Here is a 17,343-nt window from a genome sequence, read left to right as displayed (position 1 = left end):
AGGGCTGTACAGGAGTGGTAATACTTTTCTCTCACAAATATGTATCCCTCACTCTTTTTTATTAATTTGAGAGAGAGAATGAGAGTGTGTGCAAGCAGGGAAGGGGCAGATGTAGAGAGAGAGAGAGAGAGAGAGAGAGAGAATCTTAAGCAGGTTCCACACTCAGTGCAGAGCCCAATGTGGGGCTTGATCCCATGACCTTGGGATCATGACCTGAGCCAAAATCAAAGAGTACTCAACCAACCGGCTGAGCCACCCAGGTGCCCCCCCCCAACTTTTTTTTTTTTTTTTTTTAATTTGGTTGCCTTGGTCAGAATGTCCTTCTTTTGTTCTTTTTAGTAGGGATATTATTATTAGTCTTTTTAACAAAAAATGTGATTATTGATAATTGGGTTGAAATAGATTCTCTTTCTCATATTAAGTATTTTTCTTCCTATTTTTAAAAGGGTTTTAATAGGTGGTGAGTCCTTACAAATGTATTTTTGGTTACCTGCAAAACAATCTTATGGCTTCTTTTACATTTGTCTTAAAGTTATATGATATATGGGGTGCCTGGGTGGCTCAGTCGGTTAAGTGGCCTACTTCGGCTCAGGTCATGATCTCACGGTCCGTGAGTTCGAGCCCCGCGTCAGGCTCTGTGCTGACAGCTCAGAGCCTGGAGCCTGTTTCAGATTCTGTGTCTCCCTCTCTCTGACCCTCCCCTGTTCATGCTCTGTCTCTCCCTCTCTCTCAAAAATAAATAAAACATTAAAAAAAAAAAAGTTATATATTACTGATAATTTTCTAATGTGGATCTGTCATTGTATTCCTGGGACAGACCTGATTATGAAGAATTCTTCTTTTAATATATTACTTACTTTCCTGTGATAATGTATTTATTATTTTCACTTTATGTGAAGTTAGCAGGCGCTTGGGTGGCTTAAGTTGGTTGAGCGTCTGACTTCGGCTCAGGTCATGATCTCAAAGTTTGTGGGTTCGAGCCCTGCATCAGGCTCTGTGCTTGCTCAGAGCCTGGAGCCTGCTCAGATTCTGTGTCTCCTTCTCTCTCTGCCCCTCCCCCGCTCACACTGTCTCATTCTGTTTCTCAAAAATAAATAAATGTAAAAAAAAATTTTTTTTTAAAACAAAACTCCTGAGAGTGGCACCAGGGTGACTCAGTCAGTTAAGCGTCTGACCCCTGATTTCAGCTCAGGTCATAATCTCACAGTTTGTGAGTTCAAGCCCTGCATAGGGAGCCTGCTTAAGTTTCTCTCCCTCTTCCTCTCCTGCTCCCTGTTCATGCTCTGTCTCTCTCTCTCTCTCTCTCTCTCTCTCTCTCTCAAAAATGAAAAAATAAAATAAAAATAAATAATACTCCCAAGAGACGCTCAATACGGGTGTATAGGAATGTGACTTTAGGTTGCCACTTTAATATCTGTAAGTTTAATCCTTTTGGCTCAAGTGCTTGCTTAGAATGACAAAATACCACAATACATCTGATTCATTTACTCAACATAATACCTTCTAAGCCAAAACTTCCAGCACTTTAGCTCCCTTTTATGCCAAAGTAATATAATCCTACAGTGTTCTTCAGGAAAGAGGCTAATATTACTTTCCTTTAATTCATAGCCTGAGGCACTGTGTGGGAGAGGTTACACGCTCAAGCAGTTGTAGGGGCCAGGAGTGAAAGTGAGTCACGTTGTCAGGTATAGGAAAAGACAGCTGCCAGAAATTATCAATCTGAACTCAGTATAAAAATACAAGGTTACATTTTAAATTCCAGCTTGAAAAACATAGCAAATTGACAAATAGAAATATTTAATAATTAATGCTTCTTCTTTCACAACAAATTTCTCCAGATTTGGAACCTGAAACCCCTTTTCTTCTGTTCCACAATGTCAGTGTCGGATCTTACATTTTGAGTTAATGTTTGATATGGAACTCAACGTTAGATCCTTTAACCAGAAGTAATATTTCAATTTTTTTCATTTTCATCATGAAAAATATCTACTCACAAAATAGGTTTCTCTAAACAAGGATAGAACCTGTGTACAGTGGATTTTAAATATATAATTAGTATAACTATTCCAAAGATATATGTAGAATTCTAAAATCAATCTTTGAGGCATCTGGATGGCTCAGTCAGTTAAGCATCTGACTCTTTTTTTAAAGAGAGAGAGAGAGAGAAAGAGAATCCCAAGCAGGCCCTGCACTGTTAATGCAGAGCCCAGCGTGGGGCTCAAACTCAGGAACCATGAAATCATGATCTGAGCCAAAACCAAGAGTTGGACGCTTAACCAACTGAGCCATCCAGGTGCCCCAAGTATCCGACTCTTGATCTCAGCTCAGATCTTGATCTCAGGGTCATGAGCTCAAGCCCCACCTTGGGCTCTGTGCTGGGCATGAAGCCTACTGAATAAATGAATGAATCATTGAATCAATCTTTAACCACATAATGTGGGGAATATGATTTTACGTTGTCATTTTCATATCTGTAAATTAAGTTCAACACAAGAAAGTGTGTCAGGTCCCTTGCAAAGTGAGTAGTCCAGAGTATTCATTTCTCTAGGAGCCAGCAAATTGAATCTTTTATAGGGAACAGGAGTATTGGTAGTGTTTATGTAGAATATGTCAGTTAGAATGACCTTTGATCTATCATACCTGATGCACCAGTGCTGAGATTTCTCTCACAGATGGTATGAAAAAAGTCCATTCTTTCTACACATAAACTATATGAATATCTTTTAAGTTCTATATATACCACAGTTAAGCTGCCTGACGGCCACATAGAATAGCAGGTTGACTGTACCATACCATTCTTCAAAAGGAAATACGTTCCCCACCATTTTTCTTGAAACCTGTAATCCTCATGGTCTTTCTTTCATCTTTCTAGTAGATTGAAAAATGGGTTTAATTTTTATTTATTTTTGAGAGAGAGACACACAGATCACGAGCAGGGGAGGGGCAGAGAGAGGGAGACAGGGAGTCTGAAGCAGGCTCCAGGTTCCAAGCCTGTCAGCACTGAGCCCTATGTGGGGCTCGAGCTCACAAACTGCGAGATCATGACCTGAGCCTAACCCGGACGCGTAACTGATTGAGCCACCCAGATGCTTCAATTTTTAATTTACATGTTTTATAGACCTATTTCATGATGATTTATTTCTTAAGTTTTTAACATATGACTTTGTATAATCTTTTTATTTTTATTTTTTTTTTAACGTTTATTTATTATTGAGAGACAGAGAGACACAGAGCGTGAGCAGGGGAGGGGCAGAGAGAGGGGAGACACAGAATCGGAAGCAGGCTCCAGGCTCTGAGCTGTCAGCACAGAGCCTGACACGGGGCTCGAACCCACGAACTGCGAGATCATGACCTGAGCCGAAGTTGATCGCCCAACCAACTGAGCCACCCAGGTGTCCCTGACTTTGTATAATCTTATAATTTTTTATTTTTATGTATCTTTTGATACTAAAATTTATTTTTTTAATGTTTATTTATTTTTGACAGAGACATTGAGCAGGGGAGAAGCAGAAAGAGAGAGAGACAGACAGAATCCCAAGCAGGCTCTGAGTTGTCAGTGCAGAGCCTGATGTAGGGCTTGAATTCACAAATCATGAGATCATGACCTGAGTCAAAACCAAGAGTGGGACGCTTAACCAACTGAACCACCCAGGCGCCCCTTGATACTAAAATTTAAGAGTATACAGAAGTTTTTGAAATTAAAACCAGCCAGTTTCTCTATTTTTTATTTTTTGCTTTTTGAGTTTTTCTGTTTTTCCTTTACTAGATTTGACAGATAATTTGTTGTGTGTGTGTGTGTGTGTGTGTGTGTGTGTGTGTGTGTGTGTGTGTGTTTGTTTTTTGCTCAAACTTCTGTTACTACTATCCCCAGAAAAACTTCTTTAGATTTTTTCAGGTCATGTTTTTCTCTTCTCTCATTGGTTTATTTCTGATTTTTTCCTTATTTCTTCCAGTCCTTTTAGGACACTTGTATTATTTTCCTAAATTCCTGTACTGAATGCTAATTTATTTTTTTCATTTATTCTTTTCCCTAATAAAAAAGTTAACTACAGTTTTACTACTTAATAGCTTTGGTTTTATTCCACAGGCTTTGACAGATTTTGTTGTTTTCATATTTTCAGAATAATCTGTAATATTTTTTATTTTCTTCTTTGTTGTTTAAATTCATGTTTTTAATACCCAAGTAGTTAAGGTAGTTTGATTTTCCTTAACAGCAGTTTTATGAAATTACTGTGAAAGTTATATTTGAAAAGCTTTTGGTAAGAGAAGTTATTTATGTTCCGAATGTATGTATTTTGTACTAAAATTTAAGTCACAAAAGAAATCTACAGACTACGTATTTAAAGAATTTATTTAAATTAAAACTTGCTGGTTACCATCAGCATTAATAGTAACACATTGTTAGTATTTGTTACTTTTTTGTTTTTATTATTTTTTAAATTAATTTACATCCAAGTTAGTTAACATATAGTATAATAATGATTTCAGGAATAGAATTTAGTGATCTATCACTTATATATAACACCCTCCTTAATGCCCCTTTCCCATTTAGCCCATCGCCCCCCCCACCCAAAACCCCTCCAGGCACCCTCATTTTTTTCTCTGTATTTAAGAGTCTCTTATGGGTTTGTCTCCCTCCCTGTTTTTATATTGTTTTTGTTTCCCTTCCCTTATGTTCATCTGTTTTGTATCTTAAATTCCACATATGAGTGAAGTCATATATTTGTCTTTCTTTGACTAATTTTCCTTAGCATAATACACTCTAGTTCCCTCCATGTTGTTGCAAATGGCAAGATTCTATTCTTTTCGATCACAGAGTAATACTCCATTGTATATATATACTACATCTTCTTTATTCATTCATTGGTCAGTGGACATTTGGGCTCTTTCCATACTCTGGCTATTGTTGATAGTGGTGCTATAAACATTGGAGTACATGTGCCCCTTCGAAACAGCCTTCCTGTATCCTTTGGATAAATAAATACCTAGTAGTGTAATTGCTGGGTCATAGGGTAATATTTTTTACTTTTTTAAATGAAAATTCCAAAAGCCAAGATTTTCTAGTTTGATTTTTTTTTTTTTTTTTTGCATAGCATCACTTAATTGCTTATTAATAAGGCTTTCTGAAATTGACTATGAGAAATTTGAAAGGGCATATTTTACATTTTTATTCTCATAGTGTTTATCTGGGATCATAACATTTTAGAGAAGACTTTTATGTTTACTTATCTCCCAAACTTTTAGGGAAGTCTTAGGGAACTTTGCCAAGGCAACCCTGCTTTTCTTTTTTTCTTGGTATCATTCAGCTGATGTTCCTCATGCCCTCACCTGGAGATCAGTATGGTATTATTCATCAATTCACACCTAGTGTTAAAGAGACCTGGTTTTCATCAGTGGATCCTTTTGTCTAAAACGACTTCGAAGTCAGAAGTGGTTATTGATGATTTCCCTTCTTGGGGCTACCTATTTATTCAATATTCTGAATGCTTCTGGAGTTATAAGTGTTAAATGTATGAACTAATAAGGAAATTAAAGTTATTTATAAAGGAGTAATTTTATTCAGCTCTACTGAGGTGTGATTGACAAAAACAATCGTAAGATATTCCTAGCAAACAGTGTGAGATTTGTTAGATGTATACACTGTGAAAGGATTCCCACTGTGGAGTTAATTAACACATATCTCACACCATACTTTTACCTTTTTGAGTCAGGGGTGAAAACACTTAAGTTTGCTTTCTTAGCAAATCTCAGTTATGTAGTATGATTATTATCAACTGTAGTCACCATGTTATACATTAGATCCTCAAACCTTATTCACTTACAACTGAAATTTTGTACCCTTCTACTAACCTCTCCCTATTTCCCCCATGCTCCAGTTCCAACCACTTTTCTGCCTTCTTTATGAGTTTGACTTTTTTTTTTTTTCAGATTCCACGTACAAGTTAACACGATGCAGTATTTGTCTTTCTCTGTCTGGCTTATTTCACCTCACATACTGCCTTCCATGTTCGCTCATGTTGTTGCAAATGACAGGATTTCCTTTTTTTTTTTTTTTTTTAGCTGAATGATATTGCATTGTGTTTATACATATACCACATCTTTACCCATTCATCCATCAACAGACACTTAGGATATTTCTGTACCTTGGCTATTGTGAATAATGCTGTAATCAACGTGAGAGTACAAATATCTCTTTGAGGTAGTGATTTCATTTCCTTTGAACATATACTCGTAAGATAGCTGCATCATATGGTAATTCTATTTTTTTATTTCTTGAGGAATTTGCAAACTGTTTTCCATAGTGGTTCTATCAGTTTACATTCCCAGCAGTGTACAGGGGTTCCCTTTTGTCTATATTTTTGCCAGTACTTGTTATCTTTTGTGTTTTTGATGAGAGTCACCATAACAAGTGTGAGGTGATACCTCATTGTGGTTTTGATTTTCATTTGCCTGATGATTCGTGATGTTGAGCATCTTTTCATGTGTCTCTTAGCCACCTGTATATCTTCTTCAGAAAAATGTCTCTTCAGGTCCTTTGCCCATTTATTTTTTTTGATCAAGTTGCTTTTTTGCTGTTGACTCTATGACTTCCTGGTATATTTTGCATATTAACCCTTTTCCAGATAAGTGGTTTGGAAATATTTCTTCCCTTTTTATGGGTTACCTTTTCATTTTGTTGATGGTTTCTTTTGTTATTCAGGAGCTTTTCAGTTTGGTATAGTCCTACCTGTTTATTTTTGGTTTTATTGCCTTGGCTTTAGCTGTCAAATCCAAAAATCTCATTGCAAAGACCAGTTTCAAGGACCTTCCTCCCTATATTTTCTTCTGAGAGTTTTATAGTTTCAGGTCATAATTCCAGTCTTCAATTTGAGTTAATTTTTGTGTGGGGTGTAACATAGTGGTCCAGTTTTATTTTCTTGCATGTAGATGTCCACTTTTCCACATTCCATTTATTAAGGAGACTGTCCTTTCTCTGTTGTATATTCTTGGTTCCTTTGTTGAAAATTAATTGACCATATATGCGTAGGTTTTTTACTGGGCTCACTGTTCTTTTCTGTTGATCTGTGTGTCTGCTTCTATGCCAATACCATTCTGTTCTGATTACTGTGGCTTTGTAATATATTTTGAAATGAGGAAGTGTGATGCTCCAGCTTTGTTCTTTCTCAAGATTGCTTTGGCTGTTTTGGGTCTTTTGTGGTTCCATGTGAATTCTAGGATTGTTTTTTCTATTTCTGTGAAAAATGCTATTGAAATTTTGATAGAGATCGCATCGAATCTGTAGATCACTTTGTGTAGTATGGACAAATACTACAAATACAAATGGACAAATACAAATATTTTAATAATATTAATTCTTCCAATCCATAAACATGGAATATCTTTCAACTTATTTGTGTCTTCTTCAATTTCTTTCATCAATATCCTTATAGTTTTCAGTGTACAGATCATTCACTTCCTTGGTTAAATTTATTCCTAAATACTTAATTCTTTTTATTGCTTTTGTGAATGGGATTGTCTTCTTAATTTCTCTTTCCAATAATTTGTTGTTAGTGTACAGAAAATAATTTAATTTTTGATAACTATAAACTTACTATTGTCATTTGTTAATTGTTTTCTATTTTGTAGCTCATTTGTTCCTTTCTTCCTTTTATTCTTTCTTTGTGATTTGATGACTTTGGTTTTATTGGTATGCTTTGATATCTTTATCTTTTGTTGTATCTATTATAAGTTTTGTTTTGTGGCTACCATGAGACTTACATAAAACATCGTGTAGTTATAATAGCCTATTTGAAGCTGATAATAACTTCAACACATGCGAAATCTCTACATTCTTGGCACTCCTTCACATTTTATGTTTTCGACATCACCGTTTACATGTTTTTATATTACTTGTCCATTATCAAATTATTGTAGTTACCGTTATTTTTGTCTTTGTTTTTTAACCTTTATACTAGAGTTACAACTGACTTATCCTTTACCATTACAATATTAGAGTATTCTGAATTTAACCACAGTTGGCCCTTGAACAACACAGGTTTGAATTGCACAGATCCACTCATAGGTGGATTTTTTTTCAATAAATACAGCGTAGTACTGTAAGTGTATTTTCTCTTCTTCATGATTTTTTTAAAAATTTTTTTAATGTTTCTATTGATTTTTGAGACAGAGAGAGACAGAGCATGAGCAGGGGAGGGGCAGAGAGAGAGGGAGACAGAATCCAAAGCAGGCTCCAGGCTCCAAGCTGTCAGCCCAGAGCCCAATGCAGGGCTTGAACTCACATACCGCGAGATCATGACCTGAGCCGAAGTCAGACGCTCAACTGACTGAGCCACCCAGGCGCCCCTCTTCATGATTTTCTTAATAACATTTTCTTTTCTCAGGCTTACTTTATTGTAAGAATATAGTATGTAATACATATACAAAACATGTGTTTACCGACTGTGTTAATGGTAAGGCTTCTGGCCAACAGTAGGCAATTAATAGTTAAGTTTTGGGTTAGTCGGATGTTGTACATGGATTTTCAACTATGCATGGGATCGGTGTCCCTGACTCTCTAATTGTTCAAGGTCAACTGTATATATTTACCATTACCAGTGGTTTTATAGTTTCATATGCTTTCATGTTATTAATGAACATTCTTTTGTTTCAGCATGAAGGACTCCCTTGAACATAGTTTGTAAGGCTGATCTGGTGGTGATAAACTCCCTCACCTTTTGTTTGTGTTTAAAACATTGTGTCTCCTTCAGTTCTGAAGGACAGCTTTGCTGGGTAGATTATTCTTGGCTGACAGGTGTTTCTCTTTCAGCACTTTGAATATATCCCTCCTGGTTTCCAAGATTTCTGTTGAAATATCTGCTTATCATCTTATGGGAGTTCCCTTGTAACAAGTTGCTTTTCTCTTGGGGCTTTTAAGATTCTCTCTTTGTCTTTAACTTTTGACACTTTCATTATAATGTGTCTCATTGTGGATCTCTTTATTCATCTTATTTGGTAATTTTTGTGCCTATTGGATCTGGATCTTTCTTTCCCCGGGTTAGGTAAGTTTTCACCCTTTTTAATAAGCTTTCTGCTCCTTTTTCTTTCTTTCTTCTGGGGCCCCTATAATATGTGTGTTAGTGTGCTAACTATTGATCCTGTAAGTCCCTTAAGCTATCTTAATTCTTTTTCATTTTTTTTTTCTTTTTGCTCCTCTGTTTAGATGAATTCCTCTATCCTGTCTCTGAGTTCACAAATCCTTTCTTTCATTTGGTATAGTCTGCTGTTGAACCCCTGTATGGAATTTTTCAGTTCAGCTATTGTATTCTTCAGCTCTGTGATTTCTGTTTGGTATTTTGTTAACATTTTCTGTCTTTTTGTTAAAATTCTCATTTTATTTATGCATCACTCTCCTGACCTTAGTGATCATCTTTATTACTCTTAACTCTGTTGGGAAAATCATTTACTTTTGTTTTATTAAGATAGGTTTCTGAATAGAATTCTTTTGTTATTTTGTTTGGAATACATATATTGACTCTCTATGTTGGTTTCTGTGCATTACATAAAACCGTCATCTCTTCCAACCTAGAGGTACACTGGACTTACATAGGAAATGAACTTTGTCCATCAGCCCAGCCTAAGTTCCTGGTTGCCTCTCAAACCTTTATGCCTAAGCTGCCATCCCTGTTCTTAGCGGCTCTCAGTGGTTGACAGTGTGCCAACCACTGTAAGTGTCCCAAAGAGGAGGATCGTAGTCAGGACCTCCATACCGGCTGATTGGAAGCCAAACTCTCAGGTGGCACCTGGGAAGTATGCAGTTAAACCTCTTCCAGGGAGAAATTGGAAAATGGGTATTTTTGCCTGGCTCTGTCTGTGCTGAGCCCAGGTATCTAGCCACTGGGCACAGGGTGCTGCTTCACTGATTTAAAAACTGCTTCTTTGTTTTGGATAGTCCTGTGGGACTCATGAATGCCAGCCCCTCTGACTGGCAGAGCTGGGTGATTTGGAGCCCCATCCCCTCACATGACAGCCATAAAAGTTGGGGTGCTAGATGTGTGGACAAGCTCATAAAGGAGCAATTTTATATAAAGTTCTTTAGAGACAACGTATTTAATCAGATGGCACCAAGGGCTTAAAATGTATTTGTATAAAACATCTTTTTCCTCAAGAAAATTTAGTATTCTTCCATGGTGAAGACAGATTGTCACAAAAATGCTGTAAGATTTATGCAAACATTTCTTTTTTTTTTTTAATTTTTTAATGTTTTTATTTATTTTTGAGACAGGGAGAGACAGAGCATGAGCAGGGGAGGGGCAGAGAGAGAGGGAGACACAGAATCCAAAGCAGGCTCCAGGTTCTAAGCTGTCAGCACAGAGCCCGACGCGGGGCTCGAACTCACAGACAGTGAGATCGTGACCTGGGCCAAAGTCGGACGCTTAACTGACTGAACCACCCAGGCACCCCACAAACATTTCTTTTAGAAGTATTGGAATAATACAAAGTATTAATATATTTCCTGCTTAAATGAAATTTATGGTTAAGCCTCATATGCCCAAAATTAATCACGAGCCACGTGTATGTGGCTGTACTGTACTTCTAATGTGTGGTGAGATTGCTCCTTTTTAAATTTTGTGGTTTATGAGTAAAGAATTTGTTAAATACCAACAATGTATTAAATATTTATTTATATATATTTTAAGCACAATATAATGTATGATAAAATAGGGCTTGTATTTACCATTATATGTGGTAAAGATGGCTGAACCTATAACACTTAATTCTGAGAAACAACCATTGTTCTAAAAGTAAAAACCTAAAAATTATTTTTATTTTCTAGGTTGTTCTTTGTGGAGGGTCTTCTCGCATCCCAAGGCTACAGCAGCTGATTAAGGATCTTTTCCCAAATGTTGAGCTTCTGAATTCTGTCCCTCCTGATGAAGTCATCCCTATAGGTGCAGCTATAGAAGCAGGGATTCTTACTGGCAAAGAAAACCTTTTAGTCGAAGAGTCTCTTAAGATAGAATGTTCAGCCAAAGATATTTTAGTTAAGGTATGTTTAGTTTTTCTTTACTTTTCAATAAAAGTAGTATAAATTTATTGCCATAGTTATTTATATATACCATGTTTTTACAGTAAAACCTTGTATACTGGTAAAAATTTTAAATTTAGATTTATAATTTTACATTTAATGAGTTTCTTATGTTCTTTAAGTTAGCATTTACCTAGCATGTTAATTTCTTCATTGTAATTTTAATCAGAAGCTTCACATACAGATAGAGGGATACATGTTTCAATTTATTGTTAAGTGAAGTAGGTTGGGATTCAGGATCATTTCTGTGTTCTTTGCCTATGTTGTCAGGAATAAGTATTACATTTATAATAGGAATGGCTTTATAATTGTAATGGTAAATATCAAAGGATACATATATTATTTTTCTGCTTATTAGGGAGTCGATGAATCAGGAGCCAAAAGCTTCACAGTACTGTTCCCATCAGGGACTCCTTTGCCGGCTCGAAGACAACACACATTACAAGCCCCCGGAAGTATATCTTCAGTATGCCTTGAACTCTATGAGTCTGAGGGGAAGAACTCTGCAAAAGAGGAAGACAAGTTCGCACAGGTGAATACATAAAATTAGACAATGAATTAGTCATGTGAAGCTGCTTAACTTTTCCTTCTGCATTAACTTAATATATATTAACATAAAATGTATATAGGGTATCTAACACATTTTTATGAATGAATTACTTCTTACTTTTTAAAATGTTTATTTATTTTTAATTTTTTGAATATTTTAGGTTTTTTTTAAGTTTATTTATTTTGAGAGAGAGACAGAGACAGCACCAGTAGGGGAAGGGCAGAGATAGGATCTCAAGCACACTCTTGCACTACCAGCGTGGAGCCCAGTGTGGGGCATGAACTCAAGAAATTGGGAGATCATGACCTGAGCCGAAACGAAGAGTCTAATGCTCAAACGACTGAGCCACCCAGGAGCCCCTACTTACTTTTTTAAAATTTTTATTTATTTATTTTGAGAGAGAAGGAGCATGAGTGGGGAGGGAGGGAGAGAGGGAGAGAGGGAGAGAGGGAGAGAGAGAGAGAGAGAGAGAGAGAGAGAATCCCAAGCAGGCTCTGCATTGTCGGTGCAGAGCCCCACACAGGGCTCAAACTCACGAACTGGGAACTGTGAGATCGTGACCTGAGCTGAAACCAAGAGTTGGGTGCCTAACCTACCGAGCCACCCAGGAGCCCCAGTACCTAGAGAAGATAAGCAATTTTAATTTCAAAAAGTCACAAGAAAATAAAATACAATATGTATTTTTTTCTGTTTATCTTTGTACTCTTGGCCCTCCTTGGTAAAATGTAAGCAGTAGGGAAAATGACTTTTTTTGTTTACTACGTGCCACGTGCTGATTAGGCAATTTACAAACCTAATTTCAAAGTGCTGTGAGATAGACATTATGGTCATTTTATAGATGACTGAAAAACAAGCTCATGGCAATAAATACCTTGTTCTTTTCCTGGTTGAGCTAAAATTTATCCTCAGTTGGTTTTATTCCTGGGCGCTTGCTCTTGCCATTATTACCCTTCTGCCTCTGATACAGACACCTTTGCTTTTTCAAAATACCACATTCATATTTCATACTATAGAGTCCTCTGCATTCTTTAATAGGAATGAAATGGAGCCACATTATCTGCTTAGAAACATGCCCCCAAAATATAATTACATTAAAACACACATACAAAGACGGCAGAGCTTTATTTACAGTATGATGTCATTTGTGTTTAAATAAAAAGTTTGAGAGCATGAGTGTGTGTGAGGGAGGTGGTGTTTGTGAAGGTGTGTGTATAAATATCCAAGCATAGATAGAGAAAATATCTATAAGTATTTCAACTATATTTAGGAAATCTAACAGTGGGTAGATTTGAAGGTACCAAGAGGGTTTCTTTTTTCTTTTTTTACTTGTTACCACTTTGTACTGAATCTTTAACAAGCAGCACAGGACCTGAGCATGAAATACTTCTATAGTGAAAAACAAATGTGGGTAACTGAAGAGAACGTGTAGTGTCTTCAGCATTATATCTATTCTCTGATTTCAACGAAAGAATGATGAAAACACACACACACATACATAACATATCTGGGCTCCACCTCAGACATCTTAGAATCTAGTGGAGTGGGGCTCCTTCGACTAGTCAAGCTTTCAAAAGCTCATCCAGATGTTTCTGATGTGAATTACTCTACAAGCACTTTCCTGTGTACTGTATTTTTTTAAATTTTTTTATTAGTTTTCTTTATTTTTGAGAGGCAGAGAGAGACAGAGTACATGTGGGGGGTGTGGGGGCAGAGAGAGAGGGAGACACAGAATCCGAAACAGGCTCCAGGCTCTGAGCTGTCAGCACAGAGCCCGACGCGTGGCTTGAACTCATGAGCTGCAAGATCATGACCTGAGCCGAAGTCAGACGCTCAGCCGACTGAGCCACCCAGGTGCCCCTGTGTACTGTATTTCTAAACTCATTTGGCTGTCTTAGTATTCCCTCAGCTTCTCTCTCCTGTGCATTTATTTCCCTTCGTACACTCCTCCGAGGCTGCAGCTGTTGTCACCGTATCCTAACTTAACAGATGCCAGGAGCAGAGTTAGTCACCTAATACTGAATTTGGAAGATGTTCTTTTAGAGATCCCATCTGTTCTAACCTCCTCATTTTACAAATGAGTAAATCAAGGTACATGGTGCTTGCCTAAGGTCATAAAACTTGATATTGGCAAATCTGAAAAGTCACTTCCAAATTCGGTTTATTGGTATACCTTTTTTTTAGGAAACCAAAGCATTTTATAGTAAATTCATTAATATCTCGTTTGTACAAATGTACAAGTGTAATCTTAGTTGTACAAAAGAATTTGCCATGTGTTTCTTTAAATTGGTTTTCCAAGTGTATTTAAAATATTTGAATTTTTAAAAGTACATGTAGTAAGTGTATACCAAAATATCGGCACCTGGGTGGCTCAGTTGGTTAAGCGTTTGACTCTCAATTTTGGCTCAGGTCATGATCATGCGGTTCATGGGTTCGAGCCTTGTGTCGGGCTCTGTGCTGACAGTGCAGAACCTGCTTGGGATTCTTTTTCTCCCCCTCTCTCTGCCCCTCCCCTGCTCTCTCTCAAAATAAATAAATAAACTTATATTTAAAAAAGGAGTATATACCAAAATATAACTTACATGTTACTGGAAATGGCTTAATTATCAAAAAGGAAAAGCAGTCTTTATTTTCTGAGACAAAGAATATTTCATAGAAACAATCATTTTAGTCTAGGACATGACATTTAAGAGGAACAGATATATATGTTGTCCTTCTAGAGGAGACATTTACAGTTAGGAAAGCTTAATCCTATTTTCAGATTCTGGTAAATGGTAGAAAAATTGAGAACTGCCCTATTTGAAAAGGTTTGTTCCAGTAATGAGTAAAATTTGGTCTGTTGGAATAATTGATGCATCAATTTATTAATATATCAAAGTACTAAATCATCTTTGTATTATTTTTACATAAACAGGTTGTACTCCAGGATCTAGATAAAAAAGAAAATGGATTACGTGATATATTGGCTGTTCTTACTATGAAAAGGTACAAAATTAAACTACTTCTGATATTAAGAAAATTGACTTTGGGGCTTGACCTTTTTTGTTCATTTATTGATTCTCCACCCGTTGTTATTCCAGGAACATCATGTATTAGAAGCTTACAAAGATTTTATCAGTGAATTATATTTTTTGCACTGCACAATGACTGTATTTTACAAAAAGAAGTGTATCTCAAATCATTTGCATTCTGAATTTTTTATGAATTCTGTTTTGGTGTGGTCAACCTAAAAACTGGTCCATGCAAGTTTGAGATATAATTTTTATCAATTTTAAATATAATTTTCTAAGGTTTACATGATTCATATTATTTGTCCTATGAAAGGATAAGTTTATTTCAGTATTGCTACAGAAAATCTCTAGGAAATAAATTACTTATTAAATCCAGCTATTACCGTTTCACTAACAACTGACCATCCATAACAGTATGTCTTGCAAGTAAATTGTTTCCAAATTAACATTAAGAACAGACAGTTCATTCCATGAGCATACTTATTTAGCAAGCATGTCAAATTCATTAGGGTAGGTTTGCCTTGGCCTGTGCTTGAAAATGGCATGATGCGTCTTCTCAGTTTGCATAAAGTCTTAAACTTAAGATAGTTATCATTGTGGTTTTCAAAGAATACAACTTCTGTCTCAGTGGTGTAGGAAGAAATTTTTAAGAACTACGTAATTATAGCATATGACGCTAAGTTTAGATTCTGAAATTGTTTCTTCTTGATCTCAATACTCTTTTGAAAATTAAAATTATCTCTTGTTTACTCAAAGTCCTCAAATAATTTCTTAAGAGCTTTCTGCTTTTATGAAATGAGCTTATGAAATGTTATTTTTTGTTTGTTTGTTTGTTTTAGGGATGGATCTTTACATGTGACATGCACAGATCAAGAGACTGGAAAATGCGAAGCAATCACTATTGAAGTGGCATCTTAGTGTTTTAGAGAAACCAGGAATTTTTTAGAACTAGAATATCGTTATTATTTGGTTTTGTCTATAAGCGATGTTTATATTAAAATACTTTTTTGAATGAACTATATATGTTTCTATTAAAATACAATATATTGGTAAGTGTTGCAACCTTTTTTTGTTTTCCACTTATGATGGGAAATATAAGGACCTTTAGTAGTGAGAAATACAAGGAACTTTTTCTATCATGAAGCTATTTAGAATTAAATTGAGTGGATTGCAGGAAATTTTACTGGAAATTTAACATTGTGTTTTTTAAAAACTTTTGTTTCTATAACTTCAAGTTTGAAGAAGTCTTTTATTCTTACTAGATCATGAATTAAGAACAATTTAAAAGTCTTTGATAGTAGATGAAAAAAGTTGGAGAACCATGTGCAAAGTAAGATACCATTTTTGCTTAAACAAGTAAATTCATAAACTCAACAATTATGTATAGATATGTGTGTGACAAGCATAGAATACAAAGTCTAGAAGGCTACCCATCAAACTCCTCTAACAGTGGCCTTTCTGTGGACAGAAATATTATAGGGTGGCACTTATACTTTTTACAGTTTTGTTTAATTTGATTTTTCTCTCTAACAAATATGTTTTTCTTTTGAAATTAAAAGGTTGGTTGGTTTGTTTGTTTTTGAAGAGACGGCTAGCCACATTCTGTTCAATAGAGAACATTCACTAGTGCATTGAGATACTCACTGGGTTACTAATGAGAAGGTCATTCATTCACTAAGTAAAACAAGACAACTAACCTGTGAATATTGAAAAAAGAACTAGAAGGTGAGCAGTGCACATCAGACTCCATTATCAAAAGAGAATTTTCCATTCATTTCTTTCCTTGGTTCCCAGAAGATTTGAGAAGAGGAAATATCTTTACTCAGTGGTCAAATTTAAAAATTGTGCTGTTTTTATCTTGTTCAAACTGTGGAGGTGCTTTTTCATTATAGTTTATTTCTATGGACTTACGTGGCGGTAATATTCTATTTCTAAAGATACAGAAACCAAACTCAAGGTTTTTCATTTATTCTGTATCAAATTATTGACAGAAGAAGAATTCAGATACGATTCTGAGTCCACAAAGAAGCAGGCTCAAAGGCATACACTTTTGATTAAGGATGAGTACTTAGTTATTTTTTAGGATCTTTTCCAAAGTTATAAAAACTTTGAAATCAAATAAATATAAATTATTTTCAGAAAATAGGAAAATAGCATCTGAACTAGTTGAACTGCTAAGTTTATGCTTTCAGTTATGCTTTGGAAAGTGCTTTAGGATTTTATTTTGTAGTTACCGTTAGCTCTTTCAACTAGATCAGGCACTGGCAAACTGTGGCCAGTGTGTCAATTCTATGCCATTCCTATTTTTGTAAATAAAATTTTATTAAAATATAGCCAGGCTTAATGGTATATGTATTGTTGGTGGCTGTCTTCACACTATCATGGCAGACTGAATAGTTGCAACAGAGACTGTGTGGCCCACAAACTCTAAAATACTTACTGTCTGGCTCTTTACGGAAAATGTTTGTCAACGCCTGAAGTAGATTAATGAAACCTGTAGAATAAAATATCATAAAGATTTATTCAAGAGTTTTCTTTTCTTCCATATCCATGGAATAATTTACTTATTTGCTGTCTTTACTAGATTAGTAAGTATTGTGAGAGCAAAGACCATCTTAGTCACTATTATGTCCCAGGCCCTAGGTCACTACCTGAACATAGAGGTGTTAAGTAAAGGTCTGTTGAATAAGTGAATTACATGGAAGAAAACAGTAGGTCAT

The 17,343-nt window shown here is 35.8% G+C and overlaps 1 protein-coding gene across 2 annotated transcripts in view; it reads left to right on the top strand.

Moving 5' to 3' along the window:
* HSPA14 (heat shock protein family A (Hsp70) member 14) overlaps window positions 1-17,145 on the top strand; it is a 43,143-nt gene extending 25,998 nt beyond the window's left edge. For both annotated transcript variants that reach the window (XM_053894631.1, XM_019460720.2), the window contains 4 exons: window positions 10,814-11,026; window positions 11,424-11,597; window positions 14,527-14,597; window positions 15,463-17,145. In XM_053894631.1, the coding sequence (XP_053750606.1) occupies window positions 10,814-11,026; window positions 11,424-11,597; window positions 14,527-14,597; window positions 15,463-15,541 (537 nt within the window). In that variant the 3' untranslated portion in view covers window positions 15,542-17,145. The remainder of the gene's footprint in view (window positions 1-10,813; window positions 11,027-11,423; window positions 11,598-14,526; window positions 14,598-15,462) is intronic.
* The last annotated feature ends 198 nt before the right edge of the window (window positions 17,146-17,343 follow it).

The sequence above is a fragment of the Panthera pardus genome, unplaced genomic scaffold, assembly GCF_024362965.1.
Source record: "Panthera pardus isolate Hobbes unplaced genomic scaffold, ASM2436296v1 HiC_scaffold_6, whole genome shotgun sequence".
Classification (NCBI taxonomy): Eukaryota; Metazoa; Chordata; class Mammalia; order Carnivora; family Felidae; genus Panthera; species Panthera pardus.
Note: the sequence above shows the minus strand (reverse complement) of the source record. Positions and strands in the feature narration are given on the sequence as shown.